This window comes from Danio rerio, chromosome 7 (genome assembly GCF_052040795.2).
Source record: "Danio rerio strain M-AB ecotype USA chromosome 7, GRCz13ab, whole genome shotgun sequence".
NCBI lineage: Eukaryota > Metazoa > Chordata > Actinopteri > Cypriniformes > Danionidae > Danio > Danio rerio.
Window position 1 is genome coordinate 40,034,122 of NC_141027.1, and position 23,154 is coordinate 40,057,275.

At 35.2% G+C, this 23,154-nt stretch overlaps 2 protein-coding genes across 5 annotated transcripts in view; both read left to right on the plus strand.

The window, feature by feature from the left end:
• esyt2b (extended synaptotagmin-like protein 2b) overlaps positions 1-23,154 on the plus strand; it is an 846,120-nt gene that overhangs the window by 336,523 nt on the left and 486,443 nt on the right. The gene's annotated exons all lie outside the window — the stretch shown is intronic.
• tbc1d14 (TBC1 domain family, member 14) lies at positions 642-22,744 on the plus strand. Of its 3 annotated transcripts, none has more exons than XM_087261609.1 (15): positions 642-879; positions 1,156-1,266; positions 5,445-6,159; positions 8,767-8,893; positions 13,399-13,517; positions 13,755-13,837; positions 14,188-14,305; positions 14,755-14,861; positions 15,978-16,064; positions 16,245-16,339; positions 16,436-16,507; positions 18,979-19,107; positions 19,186-19,295; positions 19,388-19,646; positions 22,381-22,744. In XM_087261609.1, the coding sequence occupies exons 2-15, from the start codon at positions 1,209-1,211 to the stop codon at positions 22,435-22,437; spliced, it is 2,136 nt and encodes a 711-aa protein (XP_087117735.1). In that variant the 5' UTR covers positions 642-879; positions 1,156-1,208; the 3' UTR covers positions 22,438-22,744. The 3 variants fall into 3 exon arrangements, with proteins under 3 accessions (XP_087117735.1, XP_087117734.1, XP_087117736.1); XM_087261608.1 differs by having other exon boundaries at positions 1,161-1,266; XM_087261610.1 differs by lacking the exons at positions 642-879; positions 1,156-1,266; positions 5,445-6,159; positions 8,767-8,893 and adding an exon at positions 11,540-11,978.

A 23,154-nucleotide genomic window follows, 5' to 3' on the forward strand; every position in this document is an offset into this window, starting at 1 on the left:
ATTTTTGTGTTGTGTGTGTGACCTCAAAGAGATCTTCCAGGACAGAACATTTTTTGACAAAAAAAAAAAAAAAAGTATCCACAGTATTTTCTCTTAGTGCACAGATAAGACCTAATGAAATGTTACAAGTGTCCTGTACAAGCTACAAAAATTCAGTTATAGATGGATGCATAATCCAAATTGATAGACTAAACATTAAACTTCATGGTAATTTTTGAGTTAAACTTTAGACAGGTAAAAAACAGGTGCACTCTACTGTTGTTTGAAGCAGAATGCATATGATGCAGTGGATGAAATATGCTATTATTAGCACTCACCAGTCTGGAACTTTTACAGTAGGGTAAAGGTGGTGTGAGGAATGGGTCACGTTCTCTTTAATCAGCCTGTTGCAGGTTTGAGGGTTTGTATTAGTTACTATAGCAACAGTCTGGCAACTGGTTGCTGATAATAATACCGCCTCCGGTTTTATTACTCGGAGTTAGCAAAACAAGCAAAAACCTATTCATAGCTAAACATACTTTACCTTCACACGGACGCGACCAAACTATCAGGGACCGTGCTGTGGGCAGCCGTGTAGTAGTTTTATCGCGTCGCGCTGTGTGTACAGTGTTGATAGGGCACTGGAGGTCACTTCCTGATTTACTGACAGTCGGCAATATGCCTTAACAGTTTCCAAACGCTCTGCCTCACTTTAAATCACCGTGTTTTACGTCCCCTGACGTTTTACGCGGAAACGGTAATAGTTTTTGACTTTGTTTTGAAGCCGAGCAGCGCTCCATTCAGTCGTACGGCAGGTGAATTCATCGATTCGCGTGTTTTTTTCTGGCATGTTCACATCGGTGAGGATGTTTTAAAATGGCGGTGTCAGCGTCACAACAGGTAAGAAATGTTACTTTACATTAGCTCCTATCGCGCTGTTAATGTTACTCGTGCGCAAAGTTTGATTATAGTTTGAGCCATTTGCAGTCAGTCTCTTATAAAAGTTGAATGTCGCCTGAACAAAGAGCGAAGAGACCTGCAAGACGGCGAAAAGTTGTGTGTTTGAGTGAAGTTTAGGTGTTAGGTGATGAATGACCGGTAGACGTGTTGGTAAAATCGAGCAGTATCAAAATGTTAGACTGATAATAGTAATGTTTAATGTATTGTTTACTGGAGTAAAGGTGAGGAGGTGATGGACGCACACACGTCTTTCCACCTGCAGCAGGAACATGGCAGAAGCAGAGCACTCGACCAATGAAAGCAACATAAACACTCACAACAACGATGGTAAGTTCATTTTAACGCTATGTGTGTAACAGTTAAGCTGATAATGTCACAATAATTACATCACTATTAATATTACTGTGTTGTGCATCACTAACGTTAGTTCTTGAAACATGGAATTAAACAGAGGATGCCAAACAGAAAATAAAAGTTTATGTATTAGAATCATTTTGATTAGTCTGTTCACCATGCTCAGATGTGTAATCAGTTATTTAGTGTAATCTCATGATATACTCTTAAAAAAATCTTAGTTTGAAATTTTTATGAAATCAAAAAATACAAATCTTGTGTAAAAAAGTGTAATGGCAGTTTGCTTTTTCATTCTCCACCATTTTCCCTAAGGGTAGGGCACAGAATGGTTTACTTTTCATTTGTCAGGATGCAATAAAATTTCAAATGAAAGAACCATAAACCTTTCCAAGCTTCAAACTATAGATTGTTACAAATAACAGTCCAAAAAATATCTATCAATCCCCTTCCCGTTTCTTATGATTCACTGCCTTGTTGCGTATGAAAATGACTAAAGTCATGTGATGTAGTACAAATAATATAAACAAGACACATTCTAAATAACAACATTTCCTTATACTTCTAATAAAAAAGTAGAAATGATTAATGATAAATAGTTGTGTCTGTTATCTGTATTAACAGATAATCTGTGCAAATTAATTTTGTTATCTTTAGCCAAAATTAGAAAGTTAGCTTGTCTGATTGATGGCTTGGGCAGAATTTCCTTAACGATTCCTAGTCATTAGTCAAGTCAGAGTTCGAGGAGGAGCACTAATATAAAACTCTATTCAATATTCCACAGCAGTTTGAAATAGGTCACAATACCAAAGTAGCACTAATAAAAATTTAGATTCATGCAGACTTTGAGTAATCAAATTATCCAGTTATCAGGTGAATCACAGCATTACAAATTTTAAGCGGAGTTAGTTTTTATTCTTGTTTTGCACATATTTAGAATTAACTGTTTAAGTGTAATTAGAATTTCATATTTAGCTTGAGTATCAATGAAATAAATAAGTTCTACTCAGCTCTGGAAAATATACAATAATACTTCTTGTTCAGTGATTTATTTTTATATAATGTTTAACCTGATAGTCAAGCATCAGCACAGTTATTACAAATAAACCAGCTTCACTTTTTCTTGCCTAATGAAGGATTGTGGATTCAGAGAGGATCCTCCTTATAGTGTTATACATGAATTATGAGTTTATGATCTGCTTCGTGGCTCTGTGAGTTGAAGTAGTTTATGAGTTTAGTTGGAAAAAAAGTAATCTAATTCTGCAGTAACAGGTTAACAATCAAAGGCAGCTAGCTCTCTGCAACTCTCACATGGTCGCCAACTGAAGCTAAGCAGAGCTGCGCCCGGTCAGTACCTGGATGGGAGACCACATGGGAAAGCTAGGTTGCTGCCGGAAGTGGTGTTAGTGAGGCCAGCAGGGGGCGCCCAACCTGCGGTCTGTGTGAGTCCTAATGCCCCAGTATAGTGATGGGGACTCCATACTGCTCAGTGAGCGCCGTCTTTCGGATGAGACGTTAAACCGAGGTCCTGACTTTCTGTGGTCGTTAAAAATCCCAGAATGTTCTTTGAAAAAGAGTAGGGTTTTAACCCCGGCATCCTGGCCAAATCTGCCCACTGGCCTCTGTCCATCATGGCCTCCTAATCATCCCCATTCCAATTGGCTTCATCACTGTCCACCTTTCCACCAATCAGCTAGTGTGTGGTGTGCGGTCTGGCGCAAAAATGGCTGCCGTCGCGTCATCCAGGTGGATGCTGCACACTGGTGGTGGATGAGGAGATTCCCCCCATTGTGTAAAGTGCTTTGAGCGTCCAGAAAAGCGCTATATAAATGTAAGGAATTATTATTATTATTATTATTATTAAAGACCAGAGATAATTCTTTAAATATGAGAAATGTTTGGGCTGGGCAACCACTGAGATTGTGAAAGCTTTGGTATTGTTTAAGGTGTGTGCTGTTGGTCTATTAATGCATTGTTGTGCTGTCAACTGGTTCAGTTACGGATTGTTCTTTCAATTGAAGATTTTTATTGTTCAGATGTTCTCTATACAACCGAGTGTTGGGTTGTAGATTATAGGCACTTTTTTGTGTCTCTTGCACACACCTGTGACACACTAAGCCATATTCAATTGGAGAAGAAGAACCAGTAGAGCTTGTATGATTCCTTTTCTCTCCTGTATTATATAGTTATTATACGTCTATAAGAGGTGCAATATGAAAATCTTATGTCTCACAAAGAGTGTGGTCTATTTTTCACTTTATTTTAAATGTGCTACTGTCCTCAGGCTGTTCGTCTGGTCACCAATCATTCTTCCTCTATCATCATTAAATCAAAGAGCTATTTTGGTCCAATTTTGATGGAAGATGTTGTCCTTCAGATGTGAAGGACGTTGAGCTGAAGGGAGTGTTGTTGACAGGATGTTTCCTCAGGTCCTTGGGTCACATTTTTAGTGTGGTTTCAGGTTGCTTTGGAGTTTTGATGTCACTCTGTTATGTAGTGATCAGCTGGTATACAGTGTGAGGTAACTAAAGGTTGTTGTGCTGTTTTTTTATTGAGGTAAGACTCTGGAAAGTGTTTACCCAGGTTGAATCTTATCAGTATGTGTTTACCTGGAACATAGACATGCATGGAGTACAGTGAGGGCTAATAGCACAGATTTATGAGTACCTCTGTTATTCTGTCAAATATTTATAGGCAATCTAGTTGTCGAGTTCCTGGAGGGCTGCAGCTCTGCAGTTTAGTTCCAACCCTAATTAAACACACCTGATCAAACTAATTGAGTCTTTCAGGCTTGTTTGAAACATACAGGTAAGTGTGTTGAAGTAGGATTTGAAGTAAACTCTGCAGGTTGAAACCCCTGATGTAGATTGAGAAGTACAGAAAGAGGTTGATTTAAGTCTGTACATGAGACTCTGAGACATACTGTAACCTATAATCCTCAGTGCAATGCAAGATGTTAACAGAAGCCATTTTTTGCTAAAACAACCTTTTCCACTATAAAGAACCATTTGTGCAATTAGGTAAGAGGTAAAAGGAATTTTTCACAGTATGTGTGAAAATATTTTTCCTTCTAGAAAGTCTTATTGTTTTATTTCGGCTAGAATAAAAGCAGTTTTAAATTATTAAGGGACTAAATTATTAGCCCCTTTAAGCTGTAATTGTTTTGATAGTCTACAGAACAAACCATCATTATACAAATACTTGCCTAATTACATTAACCTGCCTAGTTAACCTAATTAACCTAGTTAAGCCTTTAAATGTCACTTTAAGCTGTATAGAAGTGTCTTGAAAAATATCTTGTCAAATATTATTTAGCGTCATCTTGGCAAAGATAAAATAAATTCATTATTAGAGATGAGTTATTAAAACTATTATGTTTAGAAATGTGGTAAAAAATATTTTCTCCATTAAACAGTAATTGGGGAAAAAATAAACAAGTGGTCTAATAAATCATGGGGGCAACAATTCTAACTTCAACTGTACACAGGATTAAATAAATTAAAGCACAGATGAAAAGAGAACAAATATAAAAATGAAACAGACAACACTTTATAGTTTTTGGAGGATTCTAGTATTGAGGTACAGAAATTCAATAATGAAATGTGAAATAGCACTCTATTGTCTTTGTTATATAAATTTAAGAAGCAAATGTATTCGCTTGTTAAGTCGTGACGTATTGAATGATGTTTCCAATATATATATAGCAATTGTGATTTTTATTGTATCGCTTTGTAAACGTTTATTATAACCATTTGATTAGTCTCCCCATTCAGTTCGATAGAGCCCTTGGACACGGAAGCCGCTTCGCGTGACGTCATACTTAACAAGGGGATAAAGTGGCAAACTTTATAATATTATGTCCAATTGGTTTAAATTCATTTGCAATTGCTTGGCATCACACCTGCGATGTGACTATTGCAGATTTGCATATTGCGATATCTATGCTGAAACGATATACCATACGATAACCACTCATGTTCCTTGAGATTGGCTGATGTTATCCTCATCCTAATCCCAGTCTAGATTTGATGTGGTGGAAACATTAAATTACTAAAATGTAGTTTGGTTTTTCTAAAACGAGAGGGATTAAACATCCATGTAAATTTAATGCCTGCATATTTTCTCATTTCTGCTTTTGCAATTTGTTTTTCTAGGTCCTGAGGTCTCATCATTTAGCAACTCTTCCCTCAACCAGTGTTTGCCGATTTCCTCCAAACCTCTCACCCAAAACAATGTTGACCATCACGTGCCCTCAGACACTCAGCCGCCGAATGTTTCCCTCAGCTGCAAATCATTTACTTCCTTTAACGGTACATGTGAAGAGGATCGAAGTAGCTTGGGCTCTCAGGACTCTGGTATTCCCACCCTTGAGATAAACCCACCTGAGCACATTCACGCTCGAGTCACCATTGCTGAGCTGGTGGTTCCACCTCCACATGATGATAATCCAGCAACATTAAACTTAGATATCTCGGATGGATCTTTACTCAAGTCTTCCACCTTCCCCCGTTGTGACTTTGATTTGGTACGTCACTATGGTCCAAGCGGGCTCTCAAGCGCTGCTGGCAAGGGTACTTTGAACCGTAGTGATGATATTTCGGTGTGCAGTGTGTCCAGTTTAAGTACTGAGTTTTCAACCACATTGTCAGTCAGTAATGAGGACTTCCTTGACTTCATGGTTACATCTGAGTCTAGCGCTGTTGTTACATTTGAGAATGAAGATGTCTTGCATCGGTTTGACAGTTCACTCTCTGCACCCATTGACCTGCATGGCAAGCTGAGCAGCCCCCAACGGCAGCCTGTGGGGGTCTCTGGAGCACATGAGGCTCGGCCTAAGAGATTGGGTCCACTCGCCAGTTTCTTCAACAGGTATTGTAGCATTTGCATTTCAGTCTTGTTTAACTCGGTCCAAGAAACCAATGATTTGTCCAGCAGTTTATGATAATGCTTTATATTGATGTTCCTTCTTCGATATTAAAAACTATGATGCAGTAATGTGTTACTGTAACTGTCTATCAATCATCAGAGTATTTGCAGACGGTCTGCTTTTCTGATAGCGTTTTATTTTGATGCTTCCCCAACATGTTTTTCACTGTGTAAGTGAGTTTGGAAGTGCACTTCAAATTGTTCTAATCCCAACCCAACAGTCTGCTAAAACTTCTCCTCTAGTCGACAAAGTGTAATGGGACAAAACAAGTTGTGAACTGATTTGGCCATAATTGTATGAGTCTCACCAAAATAACATTTATGACAATGTTGTAATAGTATTATTCAGTCATTTCAATATTTTCCCACACTCTTTATTTCTTTATTAAATCTTTTGAATGTAGATGTTTCTGAGCATAGGTTCGAAAAGTGCTGTTCGAAAAGTATGCTTATGTTTTTTTTTGTTGTTTTAAGATTCAGCCTTTTTTTTTTTGTACAACGGAACCTACAGTTGTAAAAAGGCAATTGCTGTGAGCTGTGTTTCCTTCATATAACTGCAACAACTCTCTCCAAGTGTCTTTAAGTGAACATGGCAAGTTCTTCCTTTTTATAATCAGTATTTGAGATTAAAAAAGCACTAAAGCATGCTGGTATCTCTCATCAGTAGGGCCAGACAGCATCTGTGGACATAATTTGCTGTTTCTGCAGAGAATTTTGTAAAAAATCTGCGGAATGCTTTTGGGAGTATCATAACTAAAACGTAAAATATGCAATAAAAAATTTTAACTTTTATTTAATGTTTACAATGTAACTCCAATTAGATCCACTTATTGGGTAAACAAAGCAAGTCACTTGTACAATATATCTACTATTTTTACGATTTTATTTAACAAACTGGATTGGAAAAAATCATACGAACATTTTAATTGTACTATTATAATATCACAATAATATTAGTGAAATGAATTTAAAATCTGAATAAATTTAAATGTATGCACATTTACACAAGCAAATGCATATAAGATAAAAATCTGCAGAAATTAGTGGATTTCTGCACGTGCAGATTCCGTGTGGGCCTACTCATCATCAGCAATGTGTTTTGCTAATAATAATATTAAAACCACTACTTAATCAATATGTTTGGAATAAGTAAAGTAAACCATGTCAGTAAACCATTAGCAGGAGTTTTTTTTCCTCTGCATGTTAGAAAGAGCTTTATAAAGCATGCACTTTATATGTTGCTATGTCCACTTTATTATAAAAATCTTTGTTTGGACTTGTAAAGCGATGAATTTTGAGTTATTCGAGTAGGCATTTCATCTTTTATTTTGCTTCTGTGTCCATGAAACATTTTCTCTTCTTTTTTTGTTTGCTAATTTTTGTTAGCTACATCTGGCAACACAACTCAACACTCGCACTTCATTGTGTGTGATGGCTTGGTTAACACTTACAGAAGTGAGACAATTCTGATGTATGTTTCAGCGTATCAAAAACGTTTAGTTTTTACGTTAAGGAATACTCCACTTATTTAAATGCCCATTTTAAAACTGTCCTAGTGGTAAAAAGTTGAGTTTTTTTACCATTTTGTTTTTAAATCCATTTGGCGGAACTTTTGGTCTGGCTGGAGCACTTTTAGCTTGGCTTATCTTGGCATAGATCATTGAATTAGATTAGATTAGAATATTAGCATCTTGCTCAAATGAAAAAAAGTTCAGATAATTTTTCTATTTTTAAAGCTTGACTCTTCTGTAGTTACTTCATGTACTAAGACTGTCAAAAAAACTGCTGCTTTTTTCTAAGCCGATATGGCTATGGAACTATACTTTCATTCCGGCACACAAATCAATACATTTCATGTTGGAAATTACTGGAAACTACTTTCATAATATTATTGTGCCTGCTGCATCCAGGGTACAGCAGCAAAATTCCTTGATTATTACACAGGAATGAGAGTAGTTCTTCAGTGTGTGCAGAACAGGATTAAGTACTAAAAGCAGAGTTGATCACTGAATTTAGCAGTAATGTGCACAAATAATCTGCAGCTCTTCACTCCACCATATTCATCATCACCCTCATTCAGCGTCAGTGCTGCTGAAACACACATGTGCTTGTGCCACATGCATTTGGAATCCAAAGGGTTTAGAAAGCCACTGAATTGTGTGGAGTCAAGTTCTCGAAAGGTATTAAGTAGCTTAGGTTTTTCATATTCTTAATAGAGCTCATCAGTGTCGGGAGTCTAGATCTCAGCTTTACAGTTCACTCAAAGCACTGTTAACAAATATTTTTGATTTTGTGGACCATCTTTCAGAATTGCTTGCCCTTTCATATTTACAATGAAAATAAGCATCTTGAAGCTCTTACCAGATATCCTAATACTGCTCCAATGTTTCCCTTCTGGCTGACTTCCACTATAGTGTTTTTTGAATTTTTCATTGTTTTGAATTTTTTCACTGTTTTTGCATTGCTTAAACGGTGCAAAAATAATAAAAGTTCATTTTCAGTATAGAGTAGTGCTGTTTTGACTTTGATTTCTTTTCTATTTTTCATAAGGGGTCTTTTTGCTAAGAGGATGAAGGACACTGGTGCACTAGAAGGGCAGAGAGAGCCTGGGTGGAAGCTGTTTGGTAAAGTTCCACATAAAGATCTTCCAACCAAAGACTCCAGGAAACTACAAAAGGTATGTTTACTGACTGATCTCCACTCAATACAAGATCTTACAGGAGTCCAAAGTACCTACTTTTAATTTAGCATGTTTTAAGTTTGAGTCAAAATTTTTGAAGTATATTTTCTGTTTTCAGAGGCATCTTTAGCTATTTGCAGTGTACCCTTCATTGAGCATGACATTAACTAGTTGAATAGTCAACCCATGTAATGCCAAGTCCTTTTTAACAACCTCTTCTCTTTATCAAGCAAGTTGTCTGATGTGCTCCTTTTAAAGATTTTTGCACTAGATCAGAAGTAAGGCAAAATGGAGATTTATTCAGCTTCTAACTATGCTTACTTTTTTTTTTTTTTTTTTTACTTCAGAGTTTACTAATTCCAGTCAGATGATGTTTCAGAAACATTTAGAGTTGAGCAAAGTTGATGTTAAGCTCACATTAAGTGTGCAGGCCAGGGTAACACTTTCCACCCATAACTTCTGCAAATATACAGTTAGATATTAACCAAAGAAATGGCACTTAAAGTTGAAGTATTAATAGGTTGCACATAAAGCGATTATTAACACTCTGCTTTGATGCAGAGATAGCAGAATGGATTTTTTTATTATGGGTTTCTTTCTTTTAGTATAAGAAAAAAAGGAATGTAACATTTTCTTGGTAGATTGTTTTGATGATTTGCTCCAATTAAACAATTCCACCTTTCGTGTGAATATTTATCGCTGTAATGTTAATCAGTATTTGGCAACCATGTGAAGTCCGTTAAGAAACAGTGTTTATACATTCCTATGGCTAAGTGTTAAAGGGTCATATTCTTCTTTTTACATATTTAGCTTCCTTTTCAATTCAGAGGGACAGTAGGCAATGTATGTAAACTTCCTCAAACGTCTCAGTTTTAGTCCTGTCACAATATCCTGAATTTATTTGTCACAATATCCTGTGGGGCCGGGCCTTGATTTGTGTTAGTGCTGTTTTTGCCACGTTGAAGAGACGCCATTTCACTAATGCGATATACCTATTCACATGCCATTTCTTCTACAGATGTTAACGTTCACAGATGCAAGCAACATTTTTTGATCGTGTGTTTCTTTGTTTGACAACTAATGTAAAAGGCAACTTTTTTTATGTTTGTTATTACTCAGATGAGTCATTACTCGCCACTTGACATCCTTTTTTGCTTGGTTTATGTCTGTGTGCTCAGAATGCAGATCTTTTTTTTGCGGCCAGAGTATCTGAGGCATGATCTGTACAGACCCTGCAGTCTTTTGTTGTTGCATTTAAAGAGACTAATTTACATGCACACTACGAGTCAAAAGTTTGGGGTCTTTTTTTTTATTTTTTTTAATTTATTTGTATTTTTTTTAAAGAAAATGATTATGTTCATTAAGGCAGCATTTATTAAATGAATCTTTTTAAATGGTTAAATTTGTATTAATTTTAAATAACTGCTTTCCTATTGTATGTAGTTTCAAATAAAATTATTCTCCAGTCATTATTGCTTTTATTACTTTTATTATTAATAATACTCATGATGATGATGATAATAATAATAATAATAATAATAATATATTATTATTATTATTATTATTATTATTATTATTATTATTATTATTAGAGTGATTTCTGAAGGATCATGTGACTCTGAAGACTGGAGTAATGAAGCTGAAAAAACTTTAATGGTCTTGGTTAGGACACCTGAAAGATGGAACGCATTTTTTAACACATGATTTGACACCTTTAATTGCCTTTTTTTTTTTTAATTGGATATTCAACAGCAAATTGATATTGCAAAATACATTGGCTTTATGCATTGGCCTTACATTGTTTTTCATGTATGGACTTTGATTTGTTTAGCACCATTGCATTTTAGTACATAGACGGGTATACAAATTATTATAAAATAGACAGTTTTTCTCTATATTTTTAATGTGAAACAGAGCTAATGAAATCATAACCAGTTTCTCTTTCACCAATCATTAGGCTGCTGTTGATAAATAAACATGCAGGTGGTTATTTTAACCTTTTCTCTGATAAGTATTGAAGTATTTTTTATATCATTATGCAAGAATTGGTCACATGGCTTTACATTGCAGTGCTATGAAGAAATTATTTGTGAATGGGTCTTTGTTTCCAGTGTGCAGAGAAGCCTGCAATTGTGCTTTAGGTAATTTGAACCCCCTGATTCAGCCTCCCAATGTCCATCTACATTACACGCACATCCAACTCCTGCCTTTATCTCTCTTTTTTTGTTCTCAGCAGCTGTAATGGAAGATTGAGGTATTGGATGACCGGTTTAGAGTTGCTGGTTTGTTTAGGATCTGGAGCAGTGGCTTATAGAAAGAGATGACTTGCTATGAACCTAAAATGATTTCCTTCTGTTCTGCATCAGTGCTTTTGACTTTAAACATCGCCTCATTCTGCCTGCTGCCTTCACTTTTTTCAAAGGGATTTTTAAAAGTTCATCATTTTGACCACTTGTTTATGATGTTTATTTACATTTCGCTTTAATCAATGGGATCTCATGAGATCTTATGACACACAAGCCACGTAAAGCAGATTATTCATCATCTTTGTACATCACTCAGGCATGCACAGCGGATCACAGAGCACACCGATCACATGAGACTGCAGTGCAGAAAGCCTCATGCTCATAATAACCGGAATCCATTAGTAAGGCTGCCTGTAAATCATGGATGCTCTCTCAGCACTGTGTGTTGATGACGAGTAACATTAGCACACACACATATGGACACAGCAGGATCAAGAGACGAGAGCTGATCCTCGGCAATCTTCTGATGTAGGCCCTCCCAGATTGGTGCACGTTTGTCAGGACAGGGTAACGGAGAGTTAGGGGGCAAGGAAAAACAGTGTCAAGTAACTTAGCAGGAGTGCGACCGCAATAACAGCAGAAGAGCAGGAGCACAACAGTATCATGCTACTGTTTCTCAGGGTGTGTCCCGTTTTCCTTGCACTCTTCCACTGCTACCGTGCCTTGGCTTTCTGTCTGGAAGGCACTTAAGCTTATAGTTGTGGAGACAGCAATGATAGAGTTTAGTGTCTGAAACGCTGGATTCTGAATGTCTCAACAGCACTGCGGCGTTCATGGTGAGTTGAGTTTATCTGGTCTTATAATTCGCCTTTCTTCCTCTCATTGTTTTCTATTATATGATTTAGAAAAGGTGAGGGGATGAGGTCAATAATGGGAAGGAAATAATGTGGAGAAAGATTCTGTGAGTTTTGGTTTGCTGTTCCACTTTAAGAGTTAAAGTTTTTTCCTTGTCTGATCTTATTAATGAGATTTTCTTTTACAAATTCGACTCATAGTTTAAATGTGGGTCATTTGGTCTGATTTTATCTCTTGAGAGAGTGCAGTGTTGGGTCAAATTAAATATTTATGTTCTGTCAGTTCAGTGTGCGATAGCGTATGCTATCGGATTGCATAAATAAAACAACTTATCTTTATTATTAGTGTTGGGTTATATTGATGAATTAGAATTGAAACTGAATCTACATGTAAACATGCCAATTCATGATTAGGAGCACAGATTTTTTTTTTTTTTTTTCATGCTGTACAGTGTGTGACATAATATTTTTAAAGCAAACTCCAATATTGTAACAGTACAGTACAGTAGATTGTTCCAATTTCATTTGGGCCCATGCTGACATTGTTTTCGCAAAGGCTGATATTTTTCACAGTTCCTGCTGGTTTGGCAACTTTTGCTTCCATGTGGGCAGGTTGTGATAAAAAAGGTTGTGTGTTGTGTGATAAAAAGCTGGATATAAAAAAACTGCTACATTTAGGTGCTTGACCATGTTGTCATGTCTAAAGACTTGAAATGCATTGATTGTCTTTTTATGATGGATTAGTATACTTCAAACTATCTCAATACTCCAATACGCATAAAATATACATTCATACATTTACTTTTTGGCTTATAATCTGGGGTTGCCACAGTGGAATGGACCGCCAACTGATCCAGCATATGTTTTACGCAGCGGATGCCCTTCCAGCTGCAACCCATCACTGGGAAGCATCCATACACACTCATTCACACACACATACACTATGGACCATTTAGTCTTCCCAATTGATCTATAGCGCATGTCTTAGGACCTGTGGGGGAAACCAGAGCACCTGGAGGAAACCCATGCGAACACGTGTAGAACATGCAAACTCCACACAAAAAACTACTCTGAGGCGATTGTGCTACCCGCTTCGCCATTTGCCATTCCCCACTACATAATATATTAATATATAGTTTATATTAAGAATGAGAATGGAAAAATATTGTCTTTTTAACTTTATTTTAATCATATAAAGGATTCATATTTATATCCTGTTTTAATGATTTAATAATCAAGAATTTACTGTGTGTTTTTATTCTTTAGACTATTTGTTAACATATGCTTTTTAGATCTGTGAATTGTTTCCTCTTTCCATGATTAAATGCTTTTTTTTTTTGCTTTTAATTATACTTATTTAATTTATTAATAACTTACGATTGCTTATTTAATATTTTGACAGGAATATGAAAGAAGGAGTGGACACACAAGCAATTCCACATCTCCCAAAAAGAATGTAAGAAAGAACCTGGACTTTGAGCCTCTATCAACCACAGCCCTTATACTTGAGAATCGTCCAGCGTGAGTGTTTTTCTGTACCACTATCAGTTTTATTTTCTTCTCATTTATGTATTATGGGTAAAAGACAAAAAGCATTACATTCTCCTTGGACAAAATTAAGTAATTTTCCTCTTGCATGCAAAGTATTCCCTGCTACGAATTATGAATTATTAATTAAAACTTAGGGATAAGATGATAACTTTTCTTACAAACAGTAACGTGTACATGTGTTGACTGTTGTTGTGTATTAATCTTCAGGAATCTTCCTGCAAAACCTGAGGAAGAAGCCCAAAAACACAGACAACAATATGAGGAAATGGTGGCTCAAGCCAAGAAAAGAGGTAACTTGCTTGATGTGCTTTTGCTATTCTGCGCGTGTTTGAGCTGAAGATCTACAGTTTAAGCAGCATCACAGTAACATTTGGGCTCAGTCTATATATATATAAATATATATATAAATATATATATATATATATATATATATATATATATATATATATATATATATATATATATATATATAGTAATGCCATTCATTTAAATAGATTTGACTGATCCTTTTTTCATTGTGTGCCTAAAATTTGTGCTCTAGAGGGCGCTGTTGTAAAAGCTTCAATGTAATCCTTTTAACAGAGATTTCCATTTCACTGCTATTCTGCCTCTCACTCTGTGCACTTGTGATTCTGTCCAGAGCTGAAAGATGCCCAGAAACGAAAGAAACAGCTGGAGGACCGGTGTAAACTAGAGGAAAGCATTGGCAATGCTGCTCTCACCTGGAGTCAGGAGATATTACCCAACTGGCAAAGCATGTGAGTTAAAGTGGAGACTGTGTCAGAGATATTATCACATTTATAGTTAAAACGTTTGTCATTTATTGATGTTCCATGTAAAGAATAACCTCAATAGATTAGAGTAGCTGAAAAACTTTGTAAACAGAATAGTTGACAAGTGATGGACGGATTGATGTAAACTTAGTGAGAGCCACGAATGTCTCTGTTGTGTGCTGAATTGAGTTTAAATCTGGCTTGCAACATTTTAAGGTCCAGTTTAACAATGTACCATTTTTCTGCTTTGTTATATCCTATAATCTCTCTTTTGTCCCAATTATACAAAATATAAAAGTAGATATAAAAAAGAATGTAAAAATATGGTTTGAGAAATAGACAGTATATTCATGCATACTGAAGTGAAATTACTTCACTCTGCTAAGCTTAAACTCACTTGGATTTTGACTTTGTCCTTTTCCACACCATTCCAGGTGTTCATCGAAGCGGGTGAGGGATTTATGGTGGCAGGGTCTGCCACCCAGTGTGAGGGGTAAAGTCTGGAGTCTGGCAATAGGAAATGAATTGAACATCACAGATGGTATGAATGTGTTGTTTGCTTTACCACTCAGACCTCATAAATATCAAAAGGATGAATTTAATTGATTTATTAATTAAATAAATTGCTACATTTTATAATTATAATAGTTTATAAAATATATACGACCAATCAAAAGTTTGGAATCAGTTTTTTTCTCATGTGTTTTTTATTCTGTTCATCAAGGCAGCATTTATTAAATGCAAAAAAAAATTGTTAAGGTGTTATATGCTTATTGAAATTTTAAATAACTGCTTTCTTTTTGCATGTAGTTTCAAATAAAATTATTATTCCAGTCTTTAGCTTTTATTACTATTGCATTAATAATAATAATAATAATAACAATATAATAATAATTAATATTAGAGTGATTTTTGAAGGATCATGTGACTGGAGTAATGAAGCTGAAAAATTCTTTAAAATTACTGGAATAATTTATTACATTAAATTATAAACTACTTCTATATATTGCTTTTTTGTGTGTTTTTTTTTTCTCCAAAAGAGCTAATTATTTAAATTTTTCTCCTACTTTTTACCAAAAACGTGCATATATTTTTTTACTTTAAATTGGCAACATGAGCTTAACTTGCATGATCACTAATCATGATTAAAATATCAAGCTTTGTAAAGTAACGAGTAAGAATGTTTCAAATATTGAATATGAACTCATTCTTGATGAGATGGACAGGTTTGCAATATATAACATATGATGCATTCTGTTCATGCATTTTATGTTTAGTAAATATATGGGTGCAATCCTTGGAGATGAGTTAACACTTTACTTTAGCAGATCTCCAATGAAACTTTTGGGTGACACCACATCAATTTTTTAGTTGGATTGTTACACGTTCCATATAGAAATAACAATAAATTATTTATGATTGCATTTAACTAACCCTAAATTTAACCCTTATCTTAATGTAAACCAGACAGTAACGATAAGTATAGTTCATTAATATCGTTCATTGCTTGGTTAGACTGTAACAAGGATATCCTAAAATAGCATGACCCAAATTTTGATTCATAAAACCAGTTACATGTAATAACCATACTGTACCACAAGAGGGTGTCATTGGAAAGGAAATGAGAATCTGATATTTACATTTACGTTTATAACAGAGCTGTATGACATCTGCCTGGCAAGAGCGAAGGAGAAGTGGAATGCCTTTGTAGCCCCAACAGCTGCTGTGGAAACTGAAAGTGAAGGTGATTTAATCAATTCTATTTTTCAGCTTTCTAACATTTTAAAACTTAAGCACAACTTGCATGGTTTCATTATTTTTTAAATCCAATATAGTACATTCTATTTTTTTAAGCTTGTTTATTTATTAACTTTTTTTTTTTCTGTTGAACTCATTACTCATTTAACTACTGCTCATTTTTTAGATGCAGGCTTGTCTCATGCTGATCGAGAGGCCAGTCTAGAACTAATCAAGTTAGACATTTCCAGAACATTTCCCAATCTCTGTATATTCCAAAAGGTAGGACGTATTTCTCTTTCTGGTCTTTGATATCATCTACTGACAATTGGGGTCATTATCTCTTTATTTAATAAATTTTTTTTTATTGATTTCAAGGGGGGCCCATACCATGATGTATTGCACAGCATTCTGGGAGCTTACACTTGCTATCGTCCCGATGTGGGTTATGTAAGTACTACTTTGTTTAAGTGATGATTATTTTAAACATGCTGTGCACCACAGTACTGTTTACAAGTAAAACCTCTCTGAGACTTAACATTAACCTCAGTTTACTTCGGTATTGACACGTATAAGAGATTTTGAGAGTGTAAAACTGACAGAGATGTTGTGTTGTACAACTGGTTTGCTGGGGTATGGCAAGCAGTAGTGTTTTAACTATTATGCACATAAGAAGCAGAGTGTTAGACCTAATTTTGCTGCAGATGCGAGAACATACTCCACATCCTGCTCACAAACCGCATTATCAGCGACTGGCCAAAGAGCTCTCGCACCTACTCCTCCACTCAGTGCTGGGGTAAAGGTCATTATCACACTGCAAAAATTACATGTTAAATTAAGATCTACTTTTTTCCATTATTCCATCTGAGGTCGTTTTAACACCTCTACGCTTATGATGCAACTATTTGATATATGTATTACCTATTAAAATGAAGTTGCATGAACTATCCTTGGTGAGAAAGAATATATGTATGTACTGTGCTATTACTTTTCATTGTTAGCATTTGAACAAAACTCTTCTAGTAAGAAGAAATAAATTATTTATTTTTTTGTTTAGTCACTTTAAGTTTTCCAATGCTAGTTTTATATATTAATGACAGCATTATGTGGTCAGCATATCTGCAAGATGAACAAGAAGAGAAGAACTTTTAACAGGTATTTAATTATTTTAGTTGGGTTAGGTGGTTTATGTTTTATTGTGAATTAATATCAGGGCTGCACAGTTAATCATTTTTAGCACGATGATCATTTTTGTGACCCACGATCAGTAAATAAATATCGTGATTTTACAGTATAAATAGCAGTTTCTTCAAAGGGCAGAGTTTAAGGATTGTACCATTTCACAAGAAAGACCTGACTGTGTCTAGATTTTATCAGTTTATTTTAGGAATGTGATGTTGATCAGGTGCAAGTCTTGTGCAAACAATTCTCTTTTTCAGTCCAAGCTTCCGGTAACACTACAAACCTCATTAACCACCTTAAAGGTCATCACATGTGGCTGTTGTCAGCGGGCTAATGAGCTTTGCATTTAACTATAGGCTACGCATTACTAACATTACTAAACCAGACCACATTTGTTTTCAAAATTAACCAAATATTTGCAGAGCCACTAAATCAAAAAGTTACGAATTGAGGTGAGATGGCGTTGGCGATTCAGCTGTTTTTTTCGGATGCTTTTATCAGTCATGTAGACGGAACAAACAGAAAGGAAGCACTCCCTGTCAGTTTTTACTTTTTAATCAAGTTGACAGGCTTGTGTTTTTAGCCAAAACGTCTTTAACATGGTTTAACATTGATTTTAATTCTTATTGTTTTCCATTTTAAATTCCATTGTAATAACACTTTTTTTGGCCCTGTTCATGCGGGGATTCAGGTTCTTTTTCATCATCTGATGCAACTTTTATCATTTACAAGAAAAAAAATCTAATTAAAAGTTTCAGATCTTTTGTTTGTTTTCAGATCATTTATTTTATTTGCTACAGCTAAGAAAAAAAACTTGTCAGAGAAGCCTCTCTATTTTAAACTTGTTTTGTACATGTTGTTTTTTTTATTTGTAGTTGTGAAGTTCAATAGGAATACACACGTGAAAAAAAGTTAGCCAGAGGAATGATTGTCATTATTAATCATGATGAACATTTTGAGCAAAATACACGTGATTATCATTTTTCAGAATAATATGTTGTTTAAAGGTGCTGTATGCAATTTTTTGACTTTTTTAAAACATAAAAATATCATAATATGTTTGCAATTATTTAAGAAATATGCCAAGTGAAGATTCTTGTTTATCTGAAAAACAATGCTAAAGTCAGTATTTCTGCTTTGAAAATGTCGGTTACGTGCTGGAATGGCTTTCTTTGTTTTGGTTTTTTTAACCCACCCAATACCAAATTAGCCAATTATATTTCAGCACCACAGGCTGCCTGGTTGGAAAACTGCTTATTTCATTTATTCATTCAGTCAGAAATTCACTCAAAGCATGTTGGGACAAAAACTCCTTTTAATATAAAAATATTTCTTCCAAAGCATGTCGTTGCCTTTATTTAAAACACAGTTTAGATCAGCGTTTAGTCTTGATAGTCAGGCTTGCTCCTGTTGGTCCTCCATCTGGCAATCTGCACTTGTGTGTGTTTTGATCCAGGTATGTAATATCTAGTTCAACCCCTGGGTGTCAAACTAACATACTGCACCTTTAATGTCATCCGGAATCATTATGTGGTTCTTTTTATTTTGGTACCAGTAATGTTTAGCACCTGCATCATAACAAAAGCAAAATGATCCTCAACCCTAGTAAAAACAATCCATCAGGCAGCAGTGATCTGACATTATTGGGGTAAAGCATGCTTTTAAAAGTATATGCTTGAGTTTTGTAAAGATCACTTTTCATGTTTGTCATTTTCTTTCTCATCTGTTCTCTGGTGTAGGTGCAGGGAATGTCCTTTATAGCAGCTGTGTTGATCCTCAACCTGGACACTGCTGATGCCTTCATTGCATTTGCTAATTTGTTGAACAAGCCTTGTCAAATGGCTTTCTATAGAGTGGACCACAGCCTTGTGAGTTTGAGCAGTTGTGAAGTTCTAAGACCATATTACTTAGACAAGATTTTTCATTTGCTTGTTTTTCTTGCCTAGATGTTGACATACTTTGCGGCATTTGAAGTGTTCTTTGAAGAAAATCTACCAAAGCTTTTTGCACATTTTAAAAACAACAATCTGTCCTCTGATATTTATTTAATCGACTGGTAAGTCGGATGCTTTTTGTTTCTATAAAAGTTAATTTAATAAACTTGTTTCTTAGTCTTGTGAGTTACTTATCATGCCTCTGCCTGTCCAGGATCTTCACCTTGTACAGTAAATCTCTCCCTTTGGACATTGCGTGTCGTGTATGGGACGTGTTCTGTCGGGACGGTGAGGAGTTTCTTTTCCGCACTGCACTGGGTATATTGCGGCTTTATGAGGACATCCTCACACACATGGACTTCATCCACATTGCTCAGTTCCTCACGCGTCTACCGGACTACATCTCTGCTGAGGAGATCTTCTCTAGCATTACCACCATCAACATGAACAGCAAGAACAAGAAATGGCCACAGGTGCGCATCTTTATAAAACAATCACACATAAATGCATCACATACCTGTGTGTACCTGCTAAGTAAATGCAAGGGTGTATTTACACCTGCCTTTTTTATCAAACTCATGTTCGTTTTACTCTTGTGTGCATCTTTTAGGCAAGTTAAATTCAATCGCATGCTGGTGCATACAGAATACACAAACCAATACTAGCTGAAAAGTTGTCACTTTCAAGCTCTGGTATGGTTTATTTTCGTAAGGCTAAGGTGTGAATATGATCCGACCTCGATCTGACACATTTGCAGAAAGCCATGGCCTTTTGAGTTATCAGAGTCCAATTGTTTGAGTTGTGCACCCATGGCGTCTGCTGTTGCTAAACATACCGTAATTCTAGATCTGAAACATGTTTTATTTTTGGATAAAAGAAAAAGGGATTGCTGTGTTTGGCTGTTCTACATTTTTGATGTTACTAATCAACGGTTATTACTGAAATATGCGTAATGTACATTTCATGACCACGTTGCTCTATATTGTGCGTGTCTACCATTGAAACCAAAAACTTGAGCTACAGCAGTGGTAGTGTTATGGACAGGAATTTTTATCTAATATATGTCTGACTTTAGCACACAATTGGTTGTGTTTACATTTTTAACACACATTTTAGTTTACAATTTCTGGTTCGCTTGCTTAAAGGTCAGTGTGAAAGCAAACCACATCAATTTTTCCACACCAAAAACAATGAACAAACTGATTTGCAGGTGTGAATCCACCCTAAAATTCAGAAATATTTAGACCGTTTAATTCAGGGTGTCTGCAAGGTCTTAAAATAAATAATAGTTGATAAAATAATTATGAGAAAATTAAGGCCCTTAAAAGGTATTTGATTATAAAGTCTTAATTGTGTTTTTACGAGGTCTTAAATTTTGTTTAAGCAATATCCAAAGTGTTTTACTCCAAAAAAAGCAAAAATATATATATTTTCCTCCTAATATTAACAACGTCATGCTCGATCCACGTGATTAGTTTGGGCCAAGCTCCTCTGTCCGGGTGATGCCACGTAATTTGCGACAAACGCACAATAGAGCAAAACCATAGAGCAAAACAGATGCAAAATGCGAAAATGTAAGTTTGCGCACTCTTGGATGGAGAAAGATAAGTTTAAACAATGGCTGAAGCCTGTTGCCAAAAACAACCGCGTAATTTATTCTTTCAAGCTTTGTTTCTTCCAAGCTTATTTGAGTTCTGTTGCATGGTTGTGCTCCATTGATTTATTTAACTGCAGCTGTTTATTAACAGCGGTTTATTAAGTGAAAGGTTTGATAATGATTAGAACTTAAAGTGACAATGAGGTCTTAAAATATTCGGAAAAGGTCTTAAAAAGTATTGAAGTTATCTTTAGGGTCCTGCATATAACCTGAAATGTTTCTCTAATTTTGTTCATTTAAAGCATTTTTGCAGAAAGTCTGCAAAATTATTAAAATTATTATTTTTTTTTTACACCTTCATGCATATGCTAGAATTTAGCATGGTTTTGATGTAGTATTAAGTCTGTAACTTACTTAAACTCTCAGAAAAAGTTGCATGGCCATACAAATAATGTTCCTTAAGGAACAGATTGTACCTTTAGTAAAACGTGTACCTTATATGGTACAGAAAAGACCTCTTATAATATTGTTCTTTGCCTTTTATGGTACAGTTGAAGTGAAGGTACACAATTGTTCTCATAAAAAAGGTACATAAGGGTTGGACAACTTCTTTATTGCAATATCTATGAAAATAAATATTACTGGAAAGGCAAAGAAATTTTATGAATAATTTCCATATTAAAACATGAATCATCATGTAAAAGCATATGTTTAAAGAAACATAAACATTAATTATTAAGTTCTATAATACAAAACAACTGGTAAAAAAAAAATCAAAATCATGAATCAAAATTCATGTCTGCGAATGACAGATTTCATCTCTGTAGACATCAAAAACCATTGCGGGCGTGATGCCGAACTGCTCATTTGTGTATACCTGCAAATCTTTGACAATTTACCAAACTTTGTATGTAAAGTGCTCAGCATAATTAAGTACACATAATTTGGAAATGAATATTTATATCCATTACTCAGTGAATATAGGCATTAGGCAATGTATTTTTGGTGCATTTAAACAAAACACATTTATTAAATGGATATATTTATTAAAATAATATTTTATTCACCAAACATATTTAGAAATAGAAAGATAATACAGTTAAATTTAAGCAAAATATTGCAAAAAAATTACAACTTGCAAAAATTTAACTATTTTTAAAAAAATTTTCCCCCTATTTTTAAAAAAAATGTGCATTACATTTTTTTCTGTAACACAAATATTTGGCTGTACTAGTTTTTAGACCGTTATCATAAGTTATTTTGTTAGATAAGCTCCAGATTTGGCTTCAGTACTGACTAATCTAATGTATATGCACAAATATAATATTGTATAGTTTCCTGTTAAAAGTATAAAATTAAAAGATGAGGTGTACTTATATAAGCACTGTATATCACCTTGTGCTTACCATGCTGAGTTAATTTGATACAATATAATTAACGCAATTAACATTTTTCAGACTAATAATTTATGTTGGGGTTTTTTTCAACCACCAAAATCATAGTTTTTAATTGCTGATTATTGCAGATGGCCTGATCCTGCTGCCATACTTGGCTCCTGATTCTGTTTCTGATGATTCTTATGGGCCTTTTCTTCTCGCTCATATTTCTAGGTTCTTCAGGCTTTGCAGAAAGGACAAGATCGAGGCAGTCCACTACTGAAACGCTAAGGATGCTTCCTCATGTCCTTTCTTCCAGCACAGACTAAGAGACAAACTCATGTTGACAGTGAGCACTTCCTGCAGACCTCTGGACCACATCAGAGACCCATTGTACGTGTCCTCTTCCTTGCAGACTGAAAGCAACACATCCTGTGAATGTACACTCCAACTCTCAATTCAATGTGGCGATGTAAGTTTGTGAAGCTCTGAACTATTTCATGTCTCTGTCCTCCTCAACTTTTCTCTTCTGCTTCATCCTTTTGTCTTTTAAATGTGACATTTCCATCGAAGAGAAATAAAATAATGTATGTTTTGCTGTGGTTTTCTGAGCTTGTTTTTATTTTTCTCATTGTTTTTATTGCTGAAACATAGTGACTTGAAATGAGATTCTTGGCAGAGTTGCACTGTTTTTTTTACCCCCTTGAGTGTCCTTAAATCATAGAATCTCAGTTTTGAGCTTTAAAATACTTGGCACACAGATCACAAGGATATTATTTTGTGTCTGAATCTCACCACTTTTAAAAAAAACTTTTTGCACATTTTTTAATCTGAGCTTCTTTTCAAGAACCATCATTTATTCTACCTCTTACTCTCCCTGTGTGTTTGTGTTCTGTTTCTTTCATCTCTCAAAGATCTGAGTGAATGCTGTTGAGGTGTTTGTTACTGGATTCTTATTGGAAAAAAAAGTTGTGCCAGTCTAAAAGCTGGCTAGCATGCTGGAATACT